Here is a 25,689-nt window from a genome sequence, read left to right as displayed (position 1 = left end):
CTCGCCTGGCCCTTCCGGGAACGTTGTACCTCCCGGAAATTTACTGGCGGGAGTCCAAGAGAGATGCTGCTGCTGCTGCTGCTGCTGCTGCTGCTGCTGCCGCCTCACCATCTTCCGGGCTGTGGAATTCGACTAGGAGGTAGGAGGAGGAGTCGCCGCCAGCCAGATTTTCGTGGGAACGCACGTGCTTCTAAACTCTATGGAGGTGCCCGCAGAAGTGGCCCGTTCAAGGCGCACCATTTGTTCCGCCTTTTTACAGCTAGCCGCTGCACCAAAGAGCTGCAGCTGACCGCCACCTCTTGACCCTAAAGTATTGCGGACCTTCCCCTCCTGCAAAGGTAACGCCCCCCCCCCCCCACCGGCGCTCCGCTCGGCTGTGCCGGGTGGCCAGGCGGGTTTCGTTTCCGCTCAGGCGGGTGGTTGTTTCGCCCCCCCTTACCCGTCTGGCATACGACTTAGTTACGCTTTTGCCTCTAAAAGGACTTTTCTCAGTTAATTTCGAAGCTGTGACTGCTAGAAGCGGACCCGGAGCTGAGATGGCTGCAGCTGTATGTCTATGGAGATTCTCAGTCATCCAGGTCATAGTCATCCCAAAGGTGCTTTTTTCACAAGGCAGCCGGACTTCCTTGTTTTTCTTCGAAGACGTTTCGCTTCTAATCCAGGAAGCTTCTTCAGCTCTGATGAGAAGCGAAACGTCTTCAAAGAAAAACAAGGAAGTCCAGCTGCCTTGTGAAAAAGCACCTTTGGGATAAGTGCAGCTGTGTATAAATTATAATGGCATCTGCTTCAGGAATATTGACAATGTCAGGAATTGGGCAGTTGCGGTATCACATTGTCGAACCTCCCAAAAGATGCAACCGAGACAAAAGTCCAGCATTCGCTTTCAGTCCTAGGTTTTTTGGTGTTAGGAAAATGGGAAGAGGTTAGGAAATATTTTTTTCCCATTTAAATATTGCCTAATCTGCAAACCTCAGTGCTAAGAGAAATATAATGAATGTTTATTTATCACATTTAGGAACCGCCCATCTCCTTCATAGAGAAACTTGGGAGGGTACAAATAAAATGTTAAAAACATAAGAACTAAATAAAAAAAATAGTGGCAAAGATAAAGTTGAGATTAAAAGTTAATTAAAAAGCAGAGGAGGATCTCCTGGCAATAACCAGCCCCATAACTGCTTCTCTTATGGGGTCTGCAACATACCTTCCCTCCCTGAGTTGATATGTTGGTAGAAATTCTAGCCCACTGAATAACACCAAATAGCAAGTTGAAATTAGACAGAGATTTATTGGCTACAACGGTTTGCAAAGCATGGTGGACTCCAAATAAATATTTGAGCCACACCTAGTCACAACGAAAACACACATTATATACATTATATCCCGACGCCTTGGCCCCTCCTCTGAAGTTACAATCTTATCAGAGCCGCCTAAACAAAATACATTATCCCTGCCCGTTACTATTTTGCTTCACCTATTCCCTTATATGTACTTTATCATGAAATCCTATAGCTCAGTGTGGAAATCCTATAGCCTACGTGCAGAACTCTTCCAAGGTATGTGTACATGTAGAAATTGTGTAGAAATCTTGCAGTCTACGTGTAGAAATTTTAGAGTACGTGTCACTTAACTTTACTTTTTATTCTAAAATTTTATTCCTAACAGATAGGATGCACTGGTGTGATGGGGTGAAGACAGTTTTGTAGCTAGCCTGACCCGACGCCATGTAGGATTTTAAAGGTCATAACCAACACCTTGAATTGGACCCCAAAGCAGATTGGCACCCAATGCAGCTTGCATAGCAGGGGTGGTACACGTGTAGTTCTTTGGGTGCCCAAGATTGGTTATGTGGGCACATTTTGTACCTGCTGAAGTTTCTAGATACTTTTCAAGGACAGCCCCATGTATAGAGGGCATTGCAGTACTCCAGACAGGAGACCAGAGCATGCGTGACCAAATGGAGAGCCTCCCTACCCAGGCCTGTTAAAGATCTGTTAAGAAGCCTCTAACAGCAACTTTGATGTTACAATAGAGATGGGAAGAAAATAAATAGATATTTAGTGATAGGTTTTGGGTGTTTTGCTCTAGAGCAGTGGTTCTCAACCTGTGGGTCGGGACCCCATTTGGGGTCGAACGACCATTTCACGGGGGTCGCCAAACAACGCAGTCCGCCATTTTTTCCCCCTTTTCCTTAGCTGTGCTACTCCCTTTTATTCTATTGGCTTTTGAAAGCCAATAGAATAGACTCTCTTGAATAGAGTCTAATTCTATTGGCTTTCAAAAGCCAATAGGAATTGTCCAGGCTTTCTCTGCCCTGCTGAGCCCGCCAAAAGTCCTATTCCGCAAACGGTGCTGCACCAGTTGAGTAGTCCTCGACTTACGACCGGTTGAGTAGTCCTCAACTTACGACCAGTTGGGGGTCACGGCATTAAAAAGGTTGAGAACCACTGCTCTAGAGCAGGGGTAGGCAACCTTGGTTCTTTTATGACTCGTGGACTTCAACTCCCAGAATTCTTTAGCCATCATAGCTGGCTCAGGAATTCTGGGAGTTGAAGTCCACAAGTCATAAAAGAGCCAAGGTTGCCTACCCCTGCTCTAGACCATATAGATCAGATGTTTATTCACGTTAGCAACAATTCCCCACTCACCATTGGTTGATGAAAAGAAGAAAACATGATTAAGGAAGAAAAGTGAATATGTACAGTGCATGTAACATCCTTTTTATTTCCAACTGATACCAAAAAAGTTCCAAAACTTAATCCAATTGAGGTTTATATTTTAGAATGAGTGCAATTTTTCTCATATAACATTAATTGCCATTATCCGATAGGGTACATTCTTAACTTTTAAACACTGGCACGTGCAGTTGTAGAATCTAAGGACATTAATAGATTCAAGATTAGAAATTTCTAATTAATGAGAAATCAATTAACATTCTGCTGACTTTATCTTAAGTATGTTCATTTAGAATTAGTTTAGAGAATATAAAGTTAGAGAATAAATAAGCAGGTCATAGGATACCTAACTCATGAGGAGATGCTTCTATTATCTGTATATTATATCCCCCTGCCACATTCAGTTTCAGTTTGTGCTCATAACAAAATATTCACATATATGGGAATCTGGAGTACTTTAGAATTCCTTAAAAATAAAAAAGGAGTTCAACACTCATTAGAAATGTTCACACTCGTGTTTTTGCTAGAAAATACTGGCCCATCACACACCCTAAAGAAGCATCTGGAAAGACAAGAAAGAAAGCATATATTCCATGGAAATTTCCTCACAGTGTAAAACGATTGCTAAATTGCTGGCTGCTTTTATTTTTTTAGTTCTCCAAAGAATTCCTCAGGTCATAAAGCTTTCAATAATGTCTAAAATGGGATATGTTTCATTGTAGTTTTAGTGTTATGCCCACTTAGGTGGCTGTAAATCCTTTCTAAAATTCTTTCAGATTATTCAGGTTATCTTGCTTACTAATTTGCATTGAAGAACTGTATATATTTTCATCCACTGCATGACAGAATCTTAAATATTATAAGATTATAAAAGGCTCATTATGTAAAAGTACTTTTGAAGGTAAGGTTGAACTTGGAGACAGATTCACATGTTCATCTTATCTCCATCATTAGAAAAATCTGCACTGTGGCTGACTCAACAGCAACATAGTACAAAAGAGATATTTTGAAACTCAGTTCCCAGATAAAACTTTCACATTCTTCTATGAAGAATAATGAGAAGTGGTTTTTTTCTTTTTTTCCCTCAAAACAGAACAGGATGTATATTGAATTAACCTCCTGCTTTTACAGGTAGTCCTCGAATTACGACCACACGTAAGCCCAAAACTTCTGTTCCTAAGCAAGGCAGTTGTTAAATGAGTTTTATCCCTTTTTATGACCTTTCTTGCCGCAGTTGTTAAGGGAATCCCTGCAATTGTTAAGTTTGTAACACGGTTATTAAGTGAATCTGGCTTCTCTATTTGCTTGTCAGAAGGTTGTCAAAAGGTGATCATATGAACCTGGGACACTGCAAGCATCATACGTGTCAGTTGCCAAGCATCCAGATTTTAATCACATGACCACAGGCATGCTGCAGCGGTCATACGTTTTTCAGTTGTAACTTTGAACGATCATTTAACTCAGTGGTTCTCAACCTGTGGGTCGGGACCCCATTTGGGGTCGAACGACCATTTCACGGGGGTCGCCAAACAAGGCTGTCCGCCATTTTTCCCCCCTTTTCTTTGGCCACAGCCCTGGCACCCGGTGATGTATAAGTGGTTGGGGGTCACCACAATATGGGGAACTGTATTATGGGGTCGCGGCATTAGAAAGGTTGAGAACCACTGCATTAAACGAATGATCGTAAGTCGAGGACCATCTGTACCATGTTTCCTCACAAAATAAATAGATGGTATAGATAGCCATGCTGGCTCAGGAATCCTTGGAATTGAAGTCCATGAGTCATAAAAGAGCCAAGGTTGCCTACCGCTGGTATAGAACGACATATATTTTGCTATGACATGCCGACTCATTGTTGCTTGGCTTGATGCTCAAATAGATGCAGTAGCTGAGTACAGGTAGTCCTCAACTTACGACCATTTGCTTAGTGACCAAAGTTACAATGGCATTGCAAAAAGTGACTTACAACCAGTTCTGGCATTTATGACTATTGTGGTATCTCCACAGTCACATAATCAAAATTTGGACACTTTGCAATCGGCATGTGTTTACGGCGGCTGCAGCATCCCAGGGTTCATGTGATTGCCCCCTGACCTCCCAGCTGGCTTCCAACAAGCAAAGTCAATGGGGTAAGCCAGATTTGCTTAACAACAACTACATGCTTCACGTAATTGCAAGGATTTATTTAAAACTGTGGCAAAAAAAGGCCGTATAATTGAGTAGGATTCACTTAACTGCTTTACTTAGCAACCAAAATTCTGGTGGTGTTTGTGGTTGTAAGCAGAGGGCCAATAGGCAAGGGGAAAAGGCCCACAATAACTACTGCCAGTTACCAACTACTTCATGCTACCATGAGAAAGAAAGTGTACATAATTATAGTGTGGAAGTAGGTAAGACTATTAATATTCTATTGTTGATAAATGTGATCACGTGGCATCAAAGAGCCCAAGAACCTTATTTGAAGTTCTATGCATGCTAAATGCTTTGTTCACTGATAGACATTGTTCCAAAAACTAATGTGGATTTTTCCATATGACCCACTCACCATGGATCAGTGATGCCTTAGCAACCATCATTCATAGAGCATGAATGAGCGATGACACTTTCAACTGCACCCCCTCCCATTCCTCCCCTGGCATGTTTTAATCTTTCTTCTAAAATGTTTTGTTGCCGCTTTTGCTCCATATCAAAAAAACAAATTCAACAGTAGTATAAAGAACTTCACTGCTTTATACTCATGTAAGATTATGCCTTGAGAATTTACTGAGTAAGACAAAGTCCACCTTTATTTCTCAGATTTTGTGGAAGATCTTGACAAATTATTTTTCTCAGTCTGTTACTTCATCTCTTTTACATAAGAAGGAAAATAATTGGAATACAATTGGAATTATCGATTTAAAGGGCCAGTGGACCAAAGAAATAGGTTTGCAATGCATGTACAAAAACTCTGATACACATCACACAAATCAGGCATAGCAAATGTTCACAGGCTATCTGAATCTCTGTTCGGGCATTAGCTCCTAAGTATTTGGAAGAGAGGAGGTAGAAACCTTTCCTGCTGGAGAGAACACGTGGTCAAGGCAAAATCTACTGGCTGGGAAGGAACCGTTACAGTTCACTCTTTAAACCTTAACAGTCACTGACTTCTAGAAAAGTCTAACCCTGCCGAGGCTGAGCATCAGTGTTCCAACTGTAGCAGTCTGTGGATTGCTCTTCCGTCAAACCTAGGTGGGTCCCTGTTTCCCCCCAAAGGTTTCCTCTTCACAGTGACATCTCCCTTGTTCCACAGACTGGATCCTCTGCATTATGTTGAAAATTTTACATTGTTATCTATGGTTCCCATCAGAGCAATATCTTTACTGTTTCCAAATATGAACAAACAAAACAATACAAGGAAGAAAATTGATCACCGGTGCAACATAGTAAATTTGCTTTACTGTGGGGAAGTCGGTATTTTTCAAAAATTATACTTTCCTGAGAGAGCAAAATTTAAGTAAACTTTAAAAATTAAACACTATTATACATATCTTTGCCAAATCAAACTTTACTTTTATCTCAAGGCTTATTAGGAACTTTAATTCAGTCACAGAATAAGCATCAGTATTACAGGTAGTCCTCAATGTACGACTACAGTTGAGCCCAAAATTTCTGTTGCTAAGTGAGACTTTTTAAAGTGTGTTTTGGCCCTTTTTATGATCTTTCTTGCCACAGGTGAATCCCTGCAGTTGTCAAGTTATTAACATGGTTGTTATATGAATCTGGCTTCCCCATTGGCTTTGCTTGCCAGAAGGTGATCACATGACCCTGGGACATTGTAACTGTCATATGAACCAGTTGTCAAGCATTTGAACTTTGATCACATGACTGCTGCAATGGTTGTGTGAAAAACCGTCATAAGTCACTTTTTTTCAGTTCTGTTATAACTTCAAAAGGTCACTAAACGAACTGTTGTAAATCAAAGACTATTTGTACTTCAGTTTGCCATCCACTTTTCTCCATAAGCTTGTTGTCTTCTTATCTTCCAGTACCATGTTCATATTGACTTAGCTGTGGGTGTGTGATTTGCGAAATACTGGAGTGCCTCACCTTTTGGATGCTCTACAGTAGCCCAAAACCACATATGTATCACAGTTTAATTTCATGTGTATTATAATCCACTTTGCGAATCCTGCTAGAGTTAATTATGATTGTAATTAGTTTGAGTTGTTATTGTTGTTTGGTCACAGAGTCTACCAGATGGTTAAACATGTTTTATGTTTAATTTTGGCATGAGATGTTTTGGCGTTTTTATCCACCTATTTTGAGTACTTCCCAATAACTAGAACCTAGAGTAGGCAGGGGTTTTCCCTTGATGGTTTTAAAAGTTATCATCAGGATGTAAGCTGTTCCAAGTAAAGCTGCCTTTTGTAATTGATTGATGGTGATTTTGTCAATGCTGATTGTATTCAAGTGGCAGATGTTTTGGGATTGTACCTAAAGCACCTATTACTCTTGGTACTATCTGTGTTTCTTTTGCCAGTTATTCTACATCTGTTTTCAGGTCTTTGCATTTTATGATTTTCTCTACTTCTTTCACTTTTATTCTGCTGTTTCCAGATACTGCAATGTCCACTCTACAGACTTTTTTTGTCTTTCTTACTGAAAGTTAAGTCTTGGGTGTTATATGACAGATGCTTGTCTATTTGAATTCTGAAGTCCGAGAGCATTTAGCTTCTTCCTTTTCTATTACTTTGGTCCCACCAGTTCTTGCTTACAGGTGAATGGTATTTCTTGTAGTTATTGTAATGCACTATTGTTGCTACTGTACTTTGCCATGCTGTTTTATAATCAGTCTGTGTAATCTTCTTGTAGCAGCTAACTAGCTGATCCATTGTTTCTTCATCTTCTTGCTGTCTATTGCTGTTTCTCAATTCTGGTTTTGTATTCATGTGTTCTTAAGGCTTGGCCTATTGCAGGCACAATTAGCTCCTCTGTCACCTTCTTCAACCTTCCTGCTCTTAGCTATTGCCAGTTCTTGTTGTTATCTGCCTTGCCTATTTTTTTTTTTAATATATTGGTCATGTAATATTTTGCCTTGGCATGTCTTTTTTTCTAGTTTTCATTTGGTTGGTCTTTCTTGTAGGTCAGTTTGATCTCTCCAGTACCCAGTAAGCCTTCATGGTATATTAGCTATAATGCATCTTCTTCACTGTCCTTCAGATATTCTTCCAATGCCCTTTTTTCTTCTTCAGTTGGCTGGTGTACACATTTTTTTCCTTTTTATGACCCTGTAATCTCTTGATTTGGGGCAGAGTCAGGGCAATTGAATGGAGCTGAGTGTTTACTGGCTGGATGCCATTCCTGACACCTATGCGGAGTTCACAGCAGATATTTTCTCTTTGTGCCATGATAGAGAAACATCTGTCACTACCTAGGATTAATCTCTCAATCTTCCAAGGGGGAGGTGAGAATCTTCACCTCTAGACCATCACGCTGCTCATCTGGTGTACACATATATTTTGAAAAATTTGCATAATAACTTACTAAGTGATGATAACATCACTTACTTTAAAACATTTTATCCATGCACTCTTTAAGGAATTTGCTGTGTCAGGACTCTCCCAATTTTTTTCACACATTGTGAGACTATATTGAATTACAGGTGTCAATAGTCATTCAGTGAACCTCAAACTCATGATCATAATACTAATCAATATACTTCAGTAATAAAAGTGGCATGGGAGGGTAAAGCTGTCGTTTTGAGATTTCCATTTTTATTTGGTAGCATTCTGGAGATACTTAAGCTATCTAGATGTTTAGCTCCCTATCTTTTTCTTGGCAGATTGCCTGAAGCAGGTCATGGAAGATGGCCAGTAAGCAAGGGTACAGTTGTCTCACAGATGGCTCTCTGGATATTCCAATATCTAGCCCTGAAGGCACCCCAAGTCTCAGTCCTCATAGTCCAGGACTATGTCTTATATCTCCTCCAATTGCAGAATCTCACTGGCTGAGCAATGCTCAACCACAGACTGAGGCTCCATCAGAAATGAACATCACTTTAGAAAAGTTGCTTGCTCCAATAACTGAAAAATTGAAATATTTGCTGAAGAAAGCGGAGGACTTCCAGACTTACCTCCTGTACAGGTGGGTTAAGATATAGAAATATTAGCAACCTTTTGACAGTACAATGCTGAAACTTGATTTTAATTAAATTAATTATGTAATTATATGGAAGTTTTTAAGAAGAAACTGGACAGCCATTTGTCCAAAATGGTATAGGGTTTCCTGCCTGAGCAGGGGGTTGGACTAGATGACCTCCAAGGTCCCTTCCAACTTTATTATTATTATTATTATTATTATTATTATTATTATTATTATTAATATAGCCAAGAATAATATAGTATCTAAGAAAGCAGTGCCCAGCACATGTCAGCACCAGCCAACCTTAGTTGATTTCATAAATCTTAATGGGATTGGACCTGTATAATACCTAGATAGAAGCCACCAGGAAATTCCATAGTTCTAGAATTCTACAAACTGGGAAGTTAAAATCGACATGAATGCAAAAGTACTTTCACTTTATTACCAAAGCAAACTGTATGAACATGACCATTAGGAGTTGAGCTCAATTTCAACGAGTCTTGCAGGTATATATAAGAGGAAAATTAAATAAATAAATGATCAAAACTTTCTGACACCCAAATGTTAAACAACAAAAGTTAAATGGCTTTTTATTCCTCCATCAAAAATAAAAGATCAATAGAACCGTTTTGAGATGGGAAGGATTTCAATTCAGACTTCTGGGTCTGAATCTTTCTATTGTAAAAGCAGGGCTTTTTTTGCCATAGAATGCTCAGAACGGAGTTCCGGCACCTTTTTTGGATGGAACCTTGTAGGGTAGGCAAGGCGGGTTGTATAACGTGTGTGAGTTCCGGCACTTTTTTTTTTTTTAAATCAAAAAAGCACTGTGTAAAAGTGTGCATTTTGTTTCAAGTTTCGGTTGGTTGATCTTGGAATTCAGTTAAAAAATAAAATAGATCTCACAAAGTGAAATCTGGCTATGAAATGCTAAGGTTTCTGTGGGCCTCTCACAATCAATAATAAGCAACCCAATAGAAAATCTGACAGATGCAAAAGCAAAATACAAATGGAAATGAGCCAGTCTATGTCAAAGAGGGAGCCAAATGTTTGATATGTAGGACAGTGTTATAGGTGCTTTTGAATGATTATTAGTTTGATTTTTGCTCAGTTTCCTTCTATATCTTTGTCTTATTTACTGTAGGTCTTATTTCTTGGCCAATGTCTCATATTTTACTCTAACTACTTCTATATTACTATTGACATGTCTATTTTCCTCATTAAATTGCTTCTATTCCAGTGTTCTTAGTTCTACAGCTACACTTCTATTACTCTGCACTTCTGTACAATATCTATCTTCTATTTTTATATCTCCATATTGCTACACAATTATACCTTCCTATGAATATACTGTAGTTCATATTTCTCTATTGCACTGCAATATTTTGGTTGCTCTTTTCAAGACAGCTGCTGCTGTATTGGCAATTGTGCTATCCTCATGATGGGAAAGGGATCCAGAAGGAGTGGAAGGAAGGAGCACAAATGCTTTAAATCTGTCCAGCAGCTCTTCCTCTTGCAAACAAGAAGGAGAAATGCAATAAGTCCTGAATGCTTTTTCTCTGTATAGGGCTTTTTTTTTTTTAAACAGCAATTGCTGAGATTGTTTGAACATGGCTTGTTAACTTTAGTAAATATGATTGATCAGAAGAGCTTGTTCAGTATGCATTTCTTTTCTCCATGATGTTTCTTTCGTCTAATCCCCAGTTTATGACTAATATAAGGATAAGTCCTCCTTTGCTGGACTAGAGTTAAAATATTTTTGCACTTACTCCATCAAAAAGTAGCCTCAAGATGCTTAAACTTCTGTCACCCATTAACTTGGAGATCAGGTCACAAGCAGCAACAGTGAACCCAGGCAATAAAGGCAAGATACAGATTGAAAATGGAGGCAGCAAATTTCTTGCTGGTGTTCATAGGGGTAGGTAAAAAAAAATCAAGATGGTGATTGCAACCATATAATTCTAAGCCCTGCCTCTTTCTAATCTAATGTATGTGTCTCATATATTTTATAAAGGGCAAGCTGAACTTTAGTAACACTATTGTGACTGCTAATATAACTGTTTTGATACTCCCCACTCCCCCCCAACATGATTGCTGATGTAGTTTATTACCAAATCAAGGACATTAAAAAGTACTTTAGCTCAGGGCTTTTCAACCTTTTCACCCATTATACCACTTTTAGGATATGGCAATATCCGAGTTCCACCAGTTGCCTAGCAAGGTGTCAAAAACTTGATGACCAAAAAAAAAAAAAAAAGGAAAAAAGTGATAAAGTACAGGTAGTCCTCGACTTACAACAGTTCGCTTAGTGACTGTTAGAAGTTACAATGGCATTGAAAAAAGTGCCGCCCAAGCCACAGCCGAGCAAGACACCTGCCTGCCCACCCGGCGGCGCTCTTCCTCCTGTCCGAGGTTTTCATTGTTGTGAGCATTTCTGTTGAGGATTGGTAGTGGGGGTGGGGTGGGGGAGTGTTTGGTTTTCATTCCCCCCATCTGCTGGGTGGTTGTAGCAGGTTTTGGTCACTTCACGTGACCCTGGGACACTGTGACTGTCATAAATATGAATCAGTTGCCAAGCATCTGAATGTAAATCACAAGACCCTGGAGATGCTGCAACATTCCAGCTGATCGGCGCTTCTTCTGGGCTCAGCAGAAGCACCAGGATCAGTGCTGCTTTCCAGCTGATTGGTGTTTCTTCAGGACTCAGAAGAGCCAGGATCAGCGCCGAGCTAAGGCTGGAGCCTGGTGCTGATCCTGGCGCTTCTGCTCAGCACTGACAGCCCTGAAGAAGCACTGATCCTGGTGCTTCCGCTCAGCCCTGACAACCCTGTAGCTCCAGCCATCTCTTGCTCAGGCTTTTGCGGTGCTACCACTGGTTCAGCTCATTCCCCTCCCCCGCTACTTTTCTAGGATGGTCGTGTACCACCTGCCAGGTGCCAATGTACCACAGGTGGTACCCGTGCCACTGGTTGAAAAGCCCTAATTTAGCTCAACAGAGGGAAAAGGCCTGTGTCTTCAAAATTAAGAAAAAAAAGCATCTGTATCTAACTTATGCTTGCTGTAGGTTAATCTGGTTGAAACTCAGATCTAATCTTGCTTTTTGTTTGGGCATCTGTCATGATTTGATAATAAAGAAGGGAACCCTTAAAAATGCAATGTCACTCATTACTTTTTTTCTTTGTCCCCAGAGTTTTCTCTTATTTTTAGACCCCTTCCTCAGATTAGGATAAATCATGAATTGAACATGCTAAACTCTGTTCTTCTAAATATCTTAAATAGTGTTATAATTATGGTTTGTTTCAAAAAGCACTATCAAATCAGGCTGGGAGGGCACTGAACAAGATAAGGCAGGAATTAAGATATGAAAGAGAATTTCTGTCTTGTTTTTCCCATTAGGATGGTCTGTAAGGCACTGCATTCCTAATACCTTGCTGATTCCAGTAGCTATCCTGGTGCCCAAAGGCAGCAATATCCATATATTTTTCTACCGAGCTCTTTGCCATACCTCAATTAAAAAGAGGAAGCTTTCACATTTTGAACCCAGCCTGGAGTTGTTGATATGATATTCCTCAACTGCAGCCTATATATGCCCCAAGTGTAGCATGTGTGTATGTGTGTGCACGCAGTAGCACTAGCAGGTATGTCACAGAATAGTGCTGAGCAGGGAGCAAAGGCAGTGGCTCTCCTTGACGTAGTGCTCTCCTATTTTCAGCAGAGACAGAATGCAGAAGGAACAGTTTGCCAAAGCCATGCCCACCTTTTTGCAGATGTGCCAGCCATATTTCCACTATTTGGAATCTACAGCACGCAGCTGCACACCTTATTTAAGACCTCCACAGGAACCAGTCCGGAAAAGAGTGAGTGTTCCCACTGAAGCCCTTGATCCTATTCCATCCAGTTAGGTTGGGGGGGGGGAAGCAGAGACACTCTGCATCTTTGTGAAACTAACCTGAGAAAGAGGGGAAGAGAAATAGGTTCCAGAACAGAAAAACTCTTCAAAATTCTTACTTCTTTAGTTTGTGGAAGGTAATTGAGATTCATTCCAGAAGTTTCAGTTATACTGTGGCTTATAATCAAATGCTTCTTGTGTGCAGCACCAAAATTACAATGTAATTTCAACTCTACCCATCAAAGTATTTATCATTTTTATCATTGTTCCACATTTGTCTTTCACAAATATAAAACAGACACAAGCTCTACCTTAGAGAAACTGTATAAATGTATTAGAAGGGAACATTTCAGGATAAATTGGATAAAACAAAGAAAGTGACACTAAACTGAGCAGATGGATGTAACAGGATCATTGATAAAGCTAATGTGTCACTTTTTCCCAATTTCCACTTCCAATTTTTCCAAAGTTGTTTGATGGACACCTGCAATTATGTTCACATCTTCCAACCTCCAAGTGCTAAAAATGAGCAGCGATTACTATGACCATTTAGTGCTTTTTTTCAGCAAATCAATAGGGGAGTATAATATACACTGTTCAATCAATGTCCCATCCCTTACATGGCTATGGGTCTTGGACTAAAAAGAATGCTGTCCTACCCACTACAGCAGAAAAAGCAAATAATTTGCTACCATCTCTCCCCAAATCCATGTTACTATGAGGGAAAGCACTATTAGGGTAGGTGATTTGTAAATATCCACACACCCCCCAAGTAATTCTTTTTTTACATGTAACAAAAGCCTCCAAAGGGGGAACGATAGCATATTAATATGGGGAATACAAGAAGGAGTAAATCTCAAGTTCCCACTGACTGTTCAGGGCTGCAGGTTTTCCTTGGTTTTCTAAACAAAAACAAAAACAAACCTATATTGGAGCAGGTGTAGGGGAAGACTTCTCTCTCAAAACCAGACTATACTGTTCAATGGTACAAATTTGGTTCTGAATCAGCACAAACACTGTGTGAACATGCCCTAGGTTAGATGGAGAAGTTTATACATGCCTTTTAGTATGGGATGGTTAGATTCCCAGATCCATAAAAGGCAGATATACTCAGATGACCACAGATGACCATTCACACAAAATGCACTGGTTGTTGCCCCTTAGTTATTATTTAGCATACAGCCCATTATTTAAGTGTCCTTCTTCATCATTTTCTTGCTGCAGGAAGTCTACAATTTCCTCAGAAACCTGCTGTATTTCTCACATCAGTCTAATAACTCAGGATTTTGCAGTTGTTCTTAAAGGTGATCTTTCTGTCTTTTTCTAGAGGAGTATTTTCTTACCATTTCTCCATTCCTCTCATTGTTGCTTTTCGCCAACACCCCAGCAAGCCTTCCACATATTGTTTCTGTCCAGCAGGGAATCTAAAGTATGGGGACACTCGCAAAAGGTGCTTCCTTATTCACAGAACTGCTTGACAATGCCTATCTAGGTTCCCAAAGGATGGTTCACAGTCCATGCTCTCACACTTCCCTGCTTCTTCCCTTTCAGAGGACAACTTTGACATGCCTGGCCAAGTTCTTGAGCAGCAAAAGATGAGAAGTAGTCAGATCCTTTGTGTGTGTGTGTGTGTGTGTGTGTGTGTGTGTGTGTGTGTGTGTGTGTAGGGGGGAAATAAACCACTATAAAGGATTATCTCCCTTTTTGGAAGGGAGGTGAAAGAGGAGTATGAATTCACAAACCCAGAACCCTGGCATATTCAGATAAGTAAGTTTCCTGACATCTTTTTGACAGGAAATGCTCCAGGTTTCTCCACCTACGGCTAGGCCCAGAATTTAGCAACATTCCTGTAGGATGGCAAGAATAGACATTTCTATACTAATCCAATGACATTTGTTCCTCTATAAGCAATGTTTCAGCAATATGTGTTGCTTGCCTGTGGAAACCCTCACAGTCCTTCAGTGTAGGATGCTGCTAAAATAGGCTTTTATTCACAGACTTTTTCTGGGTTTTTGGACCATGACATCCTCCATTTGTAATCGGCCTCCTTTCTCCCACCACTTTTCTTTCACCACAAAATTAATGGTTGGGAAGATAAGACAGAATAACTGCACACTGTCTTTTTTTGGAAATACTGAAAGCTGCCCACTCTCACAATGCCCAGATCTTGCTGCCTAATTCAGGGTAAGCAATGGAAGCTGTATGGCAGAACAGAAAAAGGAGGCAACACATTTGTTCCTCACTTTTTTTCCTTTTTTTTTTTTTTGTTGATAGTGAACTGATTGTTGATTGAAAGCTGTGCTTTCTTCTCCTGCTGAGAAGGAAGGAGGCAGAAATACCCCAACCTTAGTTTTTCTCTTAGATTTCAGATATGAGGAATTTGGCTGTAATACCGTCCCCCCCACCACCCCGCCATGAAGCCTCAAACCAAGTTTTAGCTAATGGAAAAACAAAACTTGAGTTAGCAGGGTAAATATTGGGGATTAGCCTGGTCTCAAGGACCTGCCTAACATTATTTAAGATCTTGTTCTTTAGTCTCCAATCTCAAAACATTTGTTCTTCGATTTACCACAGCTTCTGGAAATTTCTCAGCAATTGGCTTGCCAGCTTGAGCAACTGGTGCTGATGTATGCTTCTTTCAGCTTTGTTTCTCTTGAAGACACAGACCCATTCAGGTACAAAGCATCCATTAGGGAAAGGTTAGCTCTATGTACGTAGTGCGATTTATTTATTTATTTAAATTTGTATAATCTGTCCATCTCAATTATATGACCCTGGGCAGCTTACAAGTCAAAACAGCAACAACAAGCATTCAAATAAATAAAAATTAAAACAAATAAAAATTGTGAAAACAAATTAGCCAATGTAAGATAATGCAAGGTTAGATAAAAATGTTTCAGAAGTGATCTTTGCTAATCATTCAAATGTGTAGAATTGGAGAAAATAGTCTTCCAAATAAAACCAAGATTTGGAACGTGCCACAAAGTACACATTTATAGTGTATTTGTGCTCTCTGAAGTACTCTTAGACAGAAAATTGAACAGCTTTTTAAAGTTTGCCTAAATATTCTTTTTGAAAATGTCTAAATCTAGGATGATCCTGTCCCATTTTCAGGAATACTGAAAAGAAGCCTAAGGTTCCATTATGTTTTGATAACCTAGGTTCACATTCATAATTTTTCTTCAAAAGTTACTGGTTTATTTATTATTGTATGAGCAAGAGGAATTGGTTCTTGGTTTCGAACCTGCCTATTGTCTCAACTTTCTTCTTCTGTACACACACAAACATATCTGTCACTCTGTATTTGTCTCAAAATCTTCACCAGCATATCGTGTTTCTTCTGTGGGAAATTTTGGATGAATGAGACTCGGCAAGTTTCTATCTTTCGATACTGTATCTCAGCACCATACACAGCTGCTCATATTCCTCACAATCTTTATAAGAAGATGCGCTGGAACCTGGACATCTTGGAAGGTTCTGCTGCTCGGAATCAAACACTCCGGACAGAATAGTGAGTTGCTGTATATACTGAGGTTATTTATTTTATTTGTATTTATTTATTAAATTTATATCCTACCCATCCCACTGATAGGGCCACTTTGGGTGGTTTACAAACAGTAAAAGGACAAATATACAAACAGTTAAAGTTTTAAAAAGCTACATCAAAAACTAGAACCAAGAAGATGGACAGCAAGGGGATATGATCTTCATCTTACCCCATTAACTATCTCCAGTGGTGAGCAACTGGAAAAACCAAAAACCAAAAAAGAGTTTTGGTACTCTTCTGGAAGGCTTAAAGGGTGGGAGCAGTTCTTGCCTCCAGTGGTAGAATGTGTGTGTGTGGGGGGGTATCACAGTAGAAAAGGCTCTTCATCTTGAGCCTACCAGCTGGGATTCTTTAGCAGGTGGTGTCTGTGATAGGCTCCTTCCACTGAAGTGAATAAGGTAGGCAAGTCCCATTGGGGATACCCTAGACCAGTGGTAGGCAACCCAAAACACTCAAAGAGCCACTTGAACCCGTTTCCCACCAAAAACAAAACACCGGGAGCCGCAAAACCCTTTTGATATCTAAAATGAAGATAACACTGCATATATCCTTTTTTATCTTTATTATAGGTGTGTGTGTGTGTGTGTGTGTGTGTGTGTGAGAGAGAGAGAGAGAGAGAGAGAGAGAGAGTTTGTGTATGTGTGTGTGTATATATATATATATACACACACACACACATTAAAAATAAAAGTAAAAATATGACTCTTGGGAATATCCATACTATTAAAACAATGATCACCGAGAGAATGCTTTAAGAGAATAAAATTACATACACACACAGGTAAAAAAAGGATATATGCAGTGTTATCTTCATTTTAGATGTCAAAAGGGTCTCTCTCTGTGTCTCTCTCCCTCCCTCCCTCTCTGCCCTTGGTCTGCCACTCCTCTTCCCCCACTCTCTTTCTTTCTCTCTCTTTCCTCTCTCTCTCCCCCTCCCCCCCCTCTCTCTTTCTCCCCCCCCTCCTATCTGCTGCTCACCTGGCAAGCTTCAAGCTGTTGTCCAACAAGCAACCTCGTCTCTTTTATGACTCATGGACTTCAACTCCCAGAACCCCTGAGTCAGCCTAGCTGGGCTAACTAGCTCTCTCTGCCCTTCCTGCTTCCTGCTGAGATGCAGCAAAGGGAGGAGCTCCGCCCAGAAAGCTTTTCAGCTCCTCGGAGAACAATGTGAGTGCACTCTCTTTTACACATACACACACACACACACACACACACACAACACACACAGAGAGAGAGAGAGAGAGAGAGAGAGAGAGAAGCAGGGAAGCGCAATTGCCTCTCTCTGTCTCTGTCTCTCTCTGCAAAGGGAGAGGAGGCTGGGAGCCACAGGGGAAGGCTCAAAGAGCCACATGCGGCTCCGGAGCCGCAGGTTGCCGACCTGTGCCCTAGACCCATGCATAAAGGGCTTTAAAGGTAAAAACCAAGACCTTGAATTGGACCCAGAAACAAACTGCAGCTCATGCAACAGTGGTATTGTATGTGCCACCCTAGGGCCCCCAGAACTATCTGTTGCTGCATTCCAGACTTGCTATAGCTTCCAAACAGTCTTTAAGCATAGCCTCATGTAAAATGCATGACAGCAATCCAACCGAGAGATAGCCAGGACATGAGTGACTTCCACAGGGCCTCATAATCCAGATAAAGGCGTGACTGATCCACAACATGAAGTTGTGCAAAGGTCCTTCTAGCCACGACTTCCATGTGCTCTTTGAGCAGGAGTCATGAGTCTAGGACAGTGGTGGCGAACCTATGGCACGCGTGCCACAGGTGGCATGCAGAGCCCTCTCTGTGGGCACGCATGCCATCGCCCCAGTCCTAGGCCTTTAGCTGGGTTTTATAAAAGCTTTTTGCTTTAGGCCTCTGCTGCCATGTGCAAAAAAAAAAAAAAAAGTTCAATCAATCAATCAATTTCAACTTCTCCATGAAAAAAAAGATCTCGCAAAGTTGGAATTGATTGGTTGAACTTTTTAGTCCCACCAAGTCTGCCATTACCATCGAAGCCATGCCCACCCAATGGGCCATACCCACCCAATGGGCCACACCCACCCGGCATCCGACAATACATAAGTGGGTTTTGGATTGTAGTTTGGGCACTCGGTCTCTAAAAAGGTTTGCCATCACTGGTCTAGGAGAATCCCCAGGTTACACACCAGGTCTATCTGGGAGAGTGCAATCCCATCCAGAACTAAAGATGATAACCAGATCCCAAAGCCCCTTGACCCACAGCACTCCATTTCACCAGAGTTCAGTTGCAGCCTGTCCCCCATTTAGACTCCCACAACCTCCATGCACTGCAAAAGGGCAGCCACAGCATCACTTGAATCATCAGAGATGGAGATGCAGAGCTGATTATCATCTGCATACTGATATCCCATCATACAATGTTGGATAATCTCATCCAGCAGTGAGATATATGGGGAGAGTAGATATGACCTGGCTAGGCAGATCATTTAACAACATTTATCCCTTTCCATACCTCTGATGATGAAAGAATGGTGTCATTCCAAAGCTACACCATATTATAGCAATGTAATTCTTTCTTTGGTCTTAACTAATGTTTATTTCTTGAGTTTCCCAGAGGCTATTTGATCAGCCAACCATTTCACTGCTTCCATGCAATCTTGTCCTTGTGTTATAGCTACTTCCTATGCTTCCGTGATACAGGAGATGAAACAACTGTGAAAATGCAGAAGCTTTGGTCCATAGGACGCTGGGTGCCTTTAGATCCTGACAGTGAACACAGTTCTGATGTGCTATCCTGGTAGGTGTGCAGAACTAGAGATAGGACATTGGCATAACACTTACACAGACTGATTTAATGTAATGGTGTAATGGTTAAGGCATCAGGCTGGAAACTGGGGCACTGTGAATTCTAGTCTCACTTTGAGCAACTGGATGATCTGGGTCAGTCACTTTCTCTAGCCCAAGGAAGGAAGCAATGGCAAACTATTTCTGGAAAACCTTGCTAAGAAAACTGCAGGAACATGTCCAGGCAGTTTCCAAAAATCTGATTAAATAGAAGAAAAAATGCAAATAGATTCTCAGCTGAAACTGTGGTTGAATTTGTTTGTGTGTTGTGAGATTGAGTTGTCATGCCTTCTGACTGCTAATTGATGTTCATGGATGTGCTCTGCTGATCTTCTGCCAGTATGTCCTACATAGTGGCTGTTACAGTCCTTACATTGTATGTTGTAGATGAGTCCTGTTTTTTCTTCTTAGATTACTGGGTGTCTTGGTTTACTTAAGATTTTTCAAAGGACTTTAATTGATTTGTGTGCTATTGTGATGTGAAGTGACTGTAGTATTCTGTTGGTTGTCTCCAAGATGTTTTTGATATACAGGAGTGTTATCCTTTTCATAGGTTGTGCTGCAACAGGTTGTCTGGTCAGGGGCTTTGGGAAAAAAATTGCCTGAGTCTTCAGTCTGTTAGAAGATTTTGTCCAGGTGATCTGCTTCCTCTTACTGGCATACTGAGTAGCTGCAGTGTACTTATCTAAATAATATTCTTATACTTATCTAAATAATATTCTTATACAACTTCTCTTGAGGGAATTGCTTTGGGGTGTTGCTTTGGTAGAGTAGTTGGTAGTATTGGTAGTGTTTCAAAAGACTGCCCTAGCATAGTCAGTTGAAGTGATAGGTTATTTTATTAAAGTTAAACGGTTGTAGCGAAAGTAAAGCTAGATCTGAATATTCCTGTGCAAATGTGACTCTTTCTCCCCTTTTCCCAGCCCTCCCATCCTTGACTATCAGTGTCCAAAAAGATGCCTTTATGATGTTTTATTAATGGCTCTGAGCTTGAATCTCTCAATGCAGTTTCACATTCAGTTCCCAGGCCAGGTGTCCTTGGAGGCTGATTTATTCCAGTTTGACACCTCTGGTTCTTGTCAACATGCCTCTCCTCCCATTGTTTGTCTTCTCATTCCTAGGCCCGTATTTTACTACCCCAAATTCTTTCCCCCTCCCTTACAATTTATGGCAGGATGCCAGCGAAGCAAAGAAGCTGGAGATGGCAGACCTGACGGACTTAGGTTTTTAATTTGCCATCATTTTGTACACTGATGAGGGTAGCCAGGAAGGGTAATGTGTTATTATTTTCTTCTTCCCTTGTGAATTTTATTCCTTTGAATGTGTTGTTAATTATCTCATAATTTTGTTAATTATCTCAAAATTATCTCCATAATTTTGTTGTATGGCTATATATATATTATACATATTATTTGCTCTGTGCTAGATTGAATTATTTTGTCCCTTTAATCTAGCATTCTTTTCTTTTGACTATCAATGTTCACCATAATGACGGGTGAATGTTCCTATCAACTTGGGAAGATTGAGTCAATTGGGATTGAATTAAAGGCATTTCACACATAGTTCACACCCTATGACCGTAATGGAGTTTGGCCATTAGGTCATAATTTGTGACAATCATAAAGTGGGTCACCCAAGTGACTGACTTGATTTTACAATTTTTGCAGTGGTTATTAGTGAATGCTATAGTTGTTAAGTAAGCCAATTGTTTGTTATGGATGAGTTTTGTTGAAAACCAGAAATAAATGCTGGGGTTTGGGAACAACATCATAAAACACAATCATATGACTGTGGGACATTGCAAATGGCCATAAATGTGAGTAGGTTTCCAGGTACTGGAAAAGTGGTTATATAAATGTGTGTGTGGGGGGGGGCATTAGGTTGTAAGTATCCCAGGGGAGATCCAGCTTAACTTCAAATGGTCCCTAAGTGACCAATTGTAAGTCGAGGACTAACTATACAAACAATGAGCTCTTCTATTGCACAGATATCCAAAGACTGCTCTAAATTTGCACTGAAATAATTGAGGACCTAATCCTTGAGGGAAAACTAAAGTTTCGTATCCTCTAGTAATTGAAATGCTGCAATGCATCTGTCATGGTTCCGACAGATGAAACTCTTCAAAAAAAACTTTGAAGCAGTGTTTATCTTAAAGAATCTTTATTTTGAGTAGCATAACATCGGCAGTGCATAACTGAAGCAAAAAGCTGAATTCCCTCCCCTGAGCACATAGTATCAAAGCACAATTCCCTCCTTCAATTGACAGTCATAAATCACATTTCCCTATGAGCTTGAAGTGCAGGCCTCCTCTCCAGTTCTTCAGCCCACAAATTCCTTATCAGCTCTGTTACAAGAACCTTGTTTCTCATACTAGGTCTAGTGTTGTTATGTCTAGCTGGATTCTCGTTCACATCCTCCCTCCCAGCATCATCTAACTCTAAAAGCAAAAGGTAAACAATGGCTACATTTCCCTTTGATGTCAATGCAAAAATATCTGATGTTAGCAGCGTTGACATCATCATCATCACTTCTATCACTATACAAATATTTAATTCACATAAAACTTTCCTTAGATATTCAAATGCATTATCTCCAATCTCCAATACTTTTCTTAAAGGATAAAACTACATAGTACAGTTGTACTAGTCACTCATGCATTTGTGAAACATATTTGAAAGTAACATAGACAGGCCATCATTCCATCAATCAAATGCTCCATCATTGCTACTTGCCCTTGGTAGCTATGTTCCTATCAAGATTATGTTCAGAAGCAGTACTTTAACTGTATGTATATTATTGCTTTCAAATTTGGTAAAGGAACACAGACCTATTTGTATTAAAATGATATTTGAAACAGCTTGCATTGTCTTTGGCATCAGTAAACTTTCTAAGGGGAAATTATAAATAAGAATTCTGCACTGGAAATTTAGAGTATTGCACATCATAACACTATTGCAATTTTATCTAAAACAGTTTCCTATTTACATAATGTGGGATGTAATTGAAATGCGTGGGACAAAATTGATTGTGTGTGTGAGTGTGTGCTGTAACTTCCCACACATTTTTATTGTGGTAAAAACAAATGTAGATGATGCCATCTGCTTAACTCAATATTATGACTGAATTCAGTAATATGACTGGTTATTGAGTCAACAATACACATTTTCTGAAAAATACATACAGTACAAAGAAGCACTTTTGAAGATTCAAAAGCAATATATAAAAAGATAAATACTGACTATATACCTATCTCTGGGAAAAGATACTGTAGTTTTATAATAGATACCTGATGCTTCCAGAGAACACTTTTATTCTATTGATGTTCTGTTGCCTCTAAAAGGATAATAGTCTTCTAAGTGTAAACCTCCTATGCTTTCTATTTTATTTTTTTTATTATCCATCTTACTTTAAAAACCCCAGACATAATTGTGTTAGTACAACTGTCAAGAACAGCCAGTCATCTGAAAGTACTGATATAAAAGAAATTCACACATGCATTACACTTTATTTGCCCTTTGTCTCTTGATAAGTGTTCCAGAGCACTTACCTAGATAGATGTATGCTATAATGACCACCTCAGACCTCTCTCTTTTTCTTCACACAGGGTGTTGTGTCATCAGCCCACAGGGGATTACCAGCAGCTCCTAACAATTGGATTTGAGGAACCTTCCCATACCTTAGCTACAGACCTCTTAGTGCAGATGCTAAGTGCTCAGAGTTCTGGTCTTCTTAATCGTGAGTTATCCTGCTGGCTGGGCCCAGGAGAACAGGTGCAGTAAAATGTACATAACCTTCAAGTATATCACAATGTGTATTTCATGTATATGATTGCTGCACAGCACCACCAGCACTGCATTATCAGCATCGCCAACACCACATTTTCAAGAGCATTATTCCAGATGGCAGTTACATTTCTTTAAGTTATGTTTCTTTGAATATAACAACTCATATCAGTTCCAATGTATTTTGAGGCTATTCCTTCATACTATTCAGGGCTGTAGATTTAGTAAACAAATCAACAGTAAGATTGGCAGTACAGAAGTTAGGTCTTCTAATACCAGATAAAACATTCAACTAGCGATGAAAAGCTTCCCTATCCTTGTGACTTTACTTCTTGCATTAATGAGATCATGAATGGGATGTCTTGACTATTTTGAAATTGTGACAAGCTGTGGGTTTCCATGGGTTCACTATGGCAATTATTCTAATGTTACAATGTTAAATATTATAAGCCACATTTCACTTTTTAAAAAATCACCTTGTGTCAGAACAAATGATAAACTACAATAATTTAATTTAGAAAAAAAAACACAAGAAAATAAAAGGAATGTTCAGTTTTGTTTTGTTTTTAAAAAAGCGGATGCTAACACAATGTATTTTAGAAACGTACTGGCCAACTATGCAAAACTAGGCTGGATATAGTCTTGTTTTTCTCTACCTGCAGTAATAATAACTGGAATTCATTTGCAAGAATTTTATGTTCATAAGAAACTTGGAACTCAGAAATGCAGCCTGAAATTACTGCTACAGAACTAACCCTCCTATGAGTAATAACAGGTCCTGCGCATATGTTGAAAATTTTCACAGGGCACATAATAGGCATAGCTGGTGTCCTCTTATGTGTGAAGAAAGTGCTGCCTTTAAAACATAGACCATCCAGTTAAAACATGAAGAAGAAAGTTAAGCAAGAAGGCAGAGTTGGAAGGGCACCTGTTATAAAACAAAACAAATAAAAAAAGGAGTCCTGCCATCTAGTGGTCTAAATATTTATTTCAAAGGTCAACCATACTGGTGTGTAGTTTTTGCAACACTGTGCAATAGAATGTATACAAACATTGCGATGTTTTTGCTTTGTTAAAATATGAAACAAAATGTACACAAATGTAAATAACAGAAATGAAAATAAAGAATTATGGTAAACACATATAAGAAAAGGTGTATTTTTTATTTTGCAACACAGAATAAAAACAATACAAACTTTAAAAAAATCCAACAAACCTGAATAAATTAGAAAATGACAATTAAGAAAAATACAAACATTTAAAACATTCATATTCAATGTATGTCTACAATGACATTTTTATTATCAAAACTTTTTCCACTATAATTTTCCAAAGTATTTCATTGCAATAATTTTTCAGCAAAATAATGTCCCATGGTTTTCAATATTATTGTTCCAATAAAAGATTTTGGTATCTCTACATTTTAAAATAAAAATAAAGCAGGTAATAAGAAAAAATGAATTGATTTCTTAGGTGGATTGATTTACGTGCAGAATAAAATATAGATAGTAAACCACCTCAGGATTTATTATCAAAGATAGTTGAATTATTATTTATTTCTTCTAAATCTTTCAACTCAAAACATTGACTAACTGGATAATAATGCAATGTTAGCAAGGTATGATATCACCTACAGATTATTTTTATGGTAAATTAAACAGCCTGTGACCCCTTTGTTATCATTTCCTTACAGATTTCTCAATGCCTTCAACAGTTGCAGAGCTTCTAATGTATTGCCTTCATTGGAAAAATTCTTTACAATCCAGAGATACACAAGAGATGTATATGTCTTTAAAATAGCCATGTTGAATTGTGTAGCACAGTTAAACATCAGAAATTAATCACATCAAATTCTGTATTAAGTCATGAAATGTTTTATGATAATGCTTATGTCATATTTTATAAAAATTGCCAAATTTCAATTCCATGGAAGACATGGATTCCAGATTTTGCATGCATTGTAAGTTAGACCATTTGAGATATCTTCAACAATTTTTGATTTATGATACATTTCACCCAGGTAAAGGTCATACACAAACAGAATTTTAATAATATATAGATTCATGGGGACTTGCTGAAATAATTTACTGTAAAAGAAATTTGCTTACCACAAGGAAGTCTGATGAGATTCATTAAGTTCATTACCCAAATTATCCTGCATTCTTTTAGACTCTCAAAAATAGTCTAAGACTTTTGTATTACATTTTTGAGAGTTCATTATTATTATAGTTATATACTATTTTTAAATATTATTAATAGTGCTTTGTATCATATACTTTATTCAGTTGAAATCAAGTTGGTGCTTCTTTGCAGCACTTTTACAAAATATATTTGGGTTTACAATTAAATCTCTAATTCTATACACTCTTCTGTAAAATAAATGCCTTGTATTTAGCCTCATGCTTAGCCTGCAGTGATTAAGAAATGAGAGAGGAAGCCAGGAGCCAGAAGTTGTTTCTAGCTTCTCCAAACTTGAATATTGATTTGAAAAGAGATGCATATATTAAAATTGGCAGAATTATTCACTGTCTGAGGCAATTGTTCTGCTCACAAAATATGCATCAGTGAGAGACAAGGTCAGGATAGTCTTTCTATAGCTTTTCTTTTTGAAGTATCAAGGGTAGACTGCTGGAAGAGTTTTAGAAGCTTTTGAAGCTGAGAACTTTTATTTGTTAGACTGAACAAATACTTGCTATGTGTTTTTATACTTTTCAAATAAGCAACAAGCTCCTGAAATACTGTAGGATGTCATGTTCCAGAGCTGTTAAAAATTATTAAAGCCAGTATCAGTAAAAGCAAGGAGAATGGTTTTTTCATTTTTCTATTAGCAACTCTAAAGTTAAATTCATGCAACTTTGAAATTGCATTGAGATA

The 25,689-nt window shown here is 39.1% G+C and overlaps 1 protein-coding gene across 2 annotated transcripts; it reads left to right on the top strand.

The window, feature by feature from the left end:
- Positions 1-211: 211 nt before the first annotated feature.
- On the top strand, positions 212-24,643 carry CUNH19orf67 (chromosome unknown C19orf67 homolog). Of its 2 annotated transcripts, none has more exons than XM_039349185.1 (8): positions 212-338; positions 8,494-8,795; positions 12,502-12,646; positions 15,253-15,353; positions 16,004-16,189; positions 18,864-18,986; positions 22,638-22,803; positions 24,509-24,643. In XM_039349185.1, the coding sequence occupies exons 2-8, from the start codon at positions 8,518-8,520 to the stop codon at positions 24,542-24,544; spliced, it is 1,035 nt and encodes a 344-aa protein (XP_039205119.1). In that variant the 5' UTR covers positions 212-338; positions 8,494-8,517; the 3' UTR covers positions 24,545-24,643. The 2 variants fall into 2 exon arrangements, with proteins under 2 accessions (XP_039205119.1, XP_039205121.1); XM_039349187.1 differs by lacking the exon at positions 212-338 and adding an exon at positions 4,349-5,900.
- Positions 24,644-25,689: the final 1,046 nt, after the last annotated feature.

This window comes from Crotalus tigris, unplaced genomic scaffold (genome assembly GCF_016545835.1).
Source record: "Crotalus tigris isolate CLP2741 ecotype Arizona unplaced genomic scaffold, ASM1654583v1 scf7180000018229.695902, whole genome shotgun sequence".
Taxonomy (NCBI): domain Eukaryota; kingdom Metazoa; phylum Chordata; class Lepidosauria; order Squamata; family Viperidae; genus Crotalus; species Crotalus tigris.
Note: the sequence above shows the minus strand (reverse complement) of the source record. Positions and strands in the feature narration are given on the sequence as shown.

Bases quoted from the DNA above. Each gene is read 5' to 3' on its own strand.
- CUNH19orf67 (XM_039349185.1), top strand. From the start codon at position 8,518: ATGGCCAGTAAGCAAGGGTACAGTTGTCTCACAGATGGCTCTCTGGAT. The intron at 12,647-15,252 runs GTGAGTGTTCCC...GATTTACCACAG, and splicing joins AGGAACCAGTCCGGAAAAGA to CTTCTGGAAATTTCTCAGCA. The intron at 16,190-18,863 runs GTGAGTTGCTGT...CTTGTGTTATAG, and splicing joins CAAACACTCCGGACAGAATA to CTACTTCCTATGCTTCCGTG.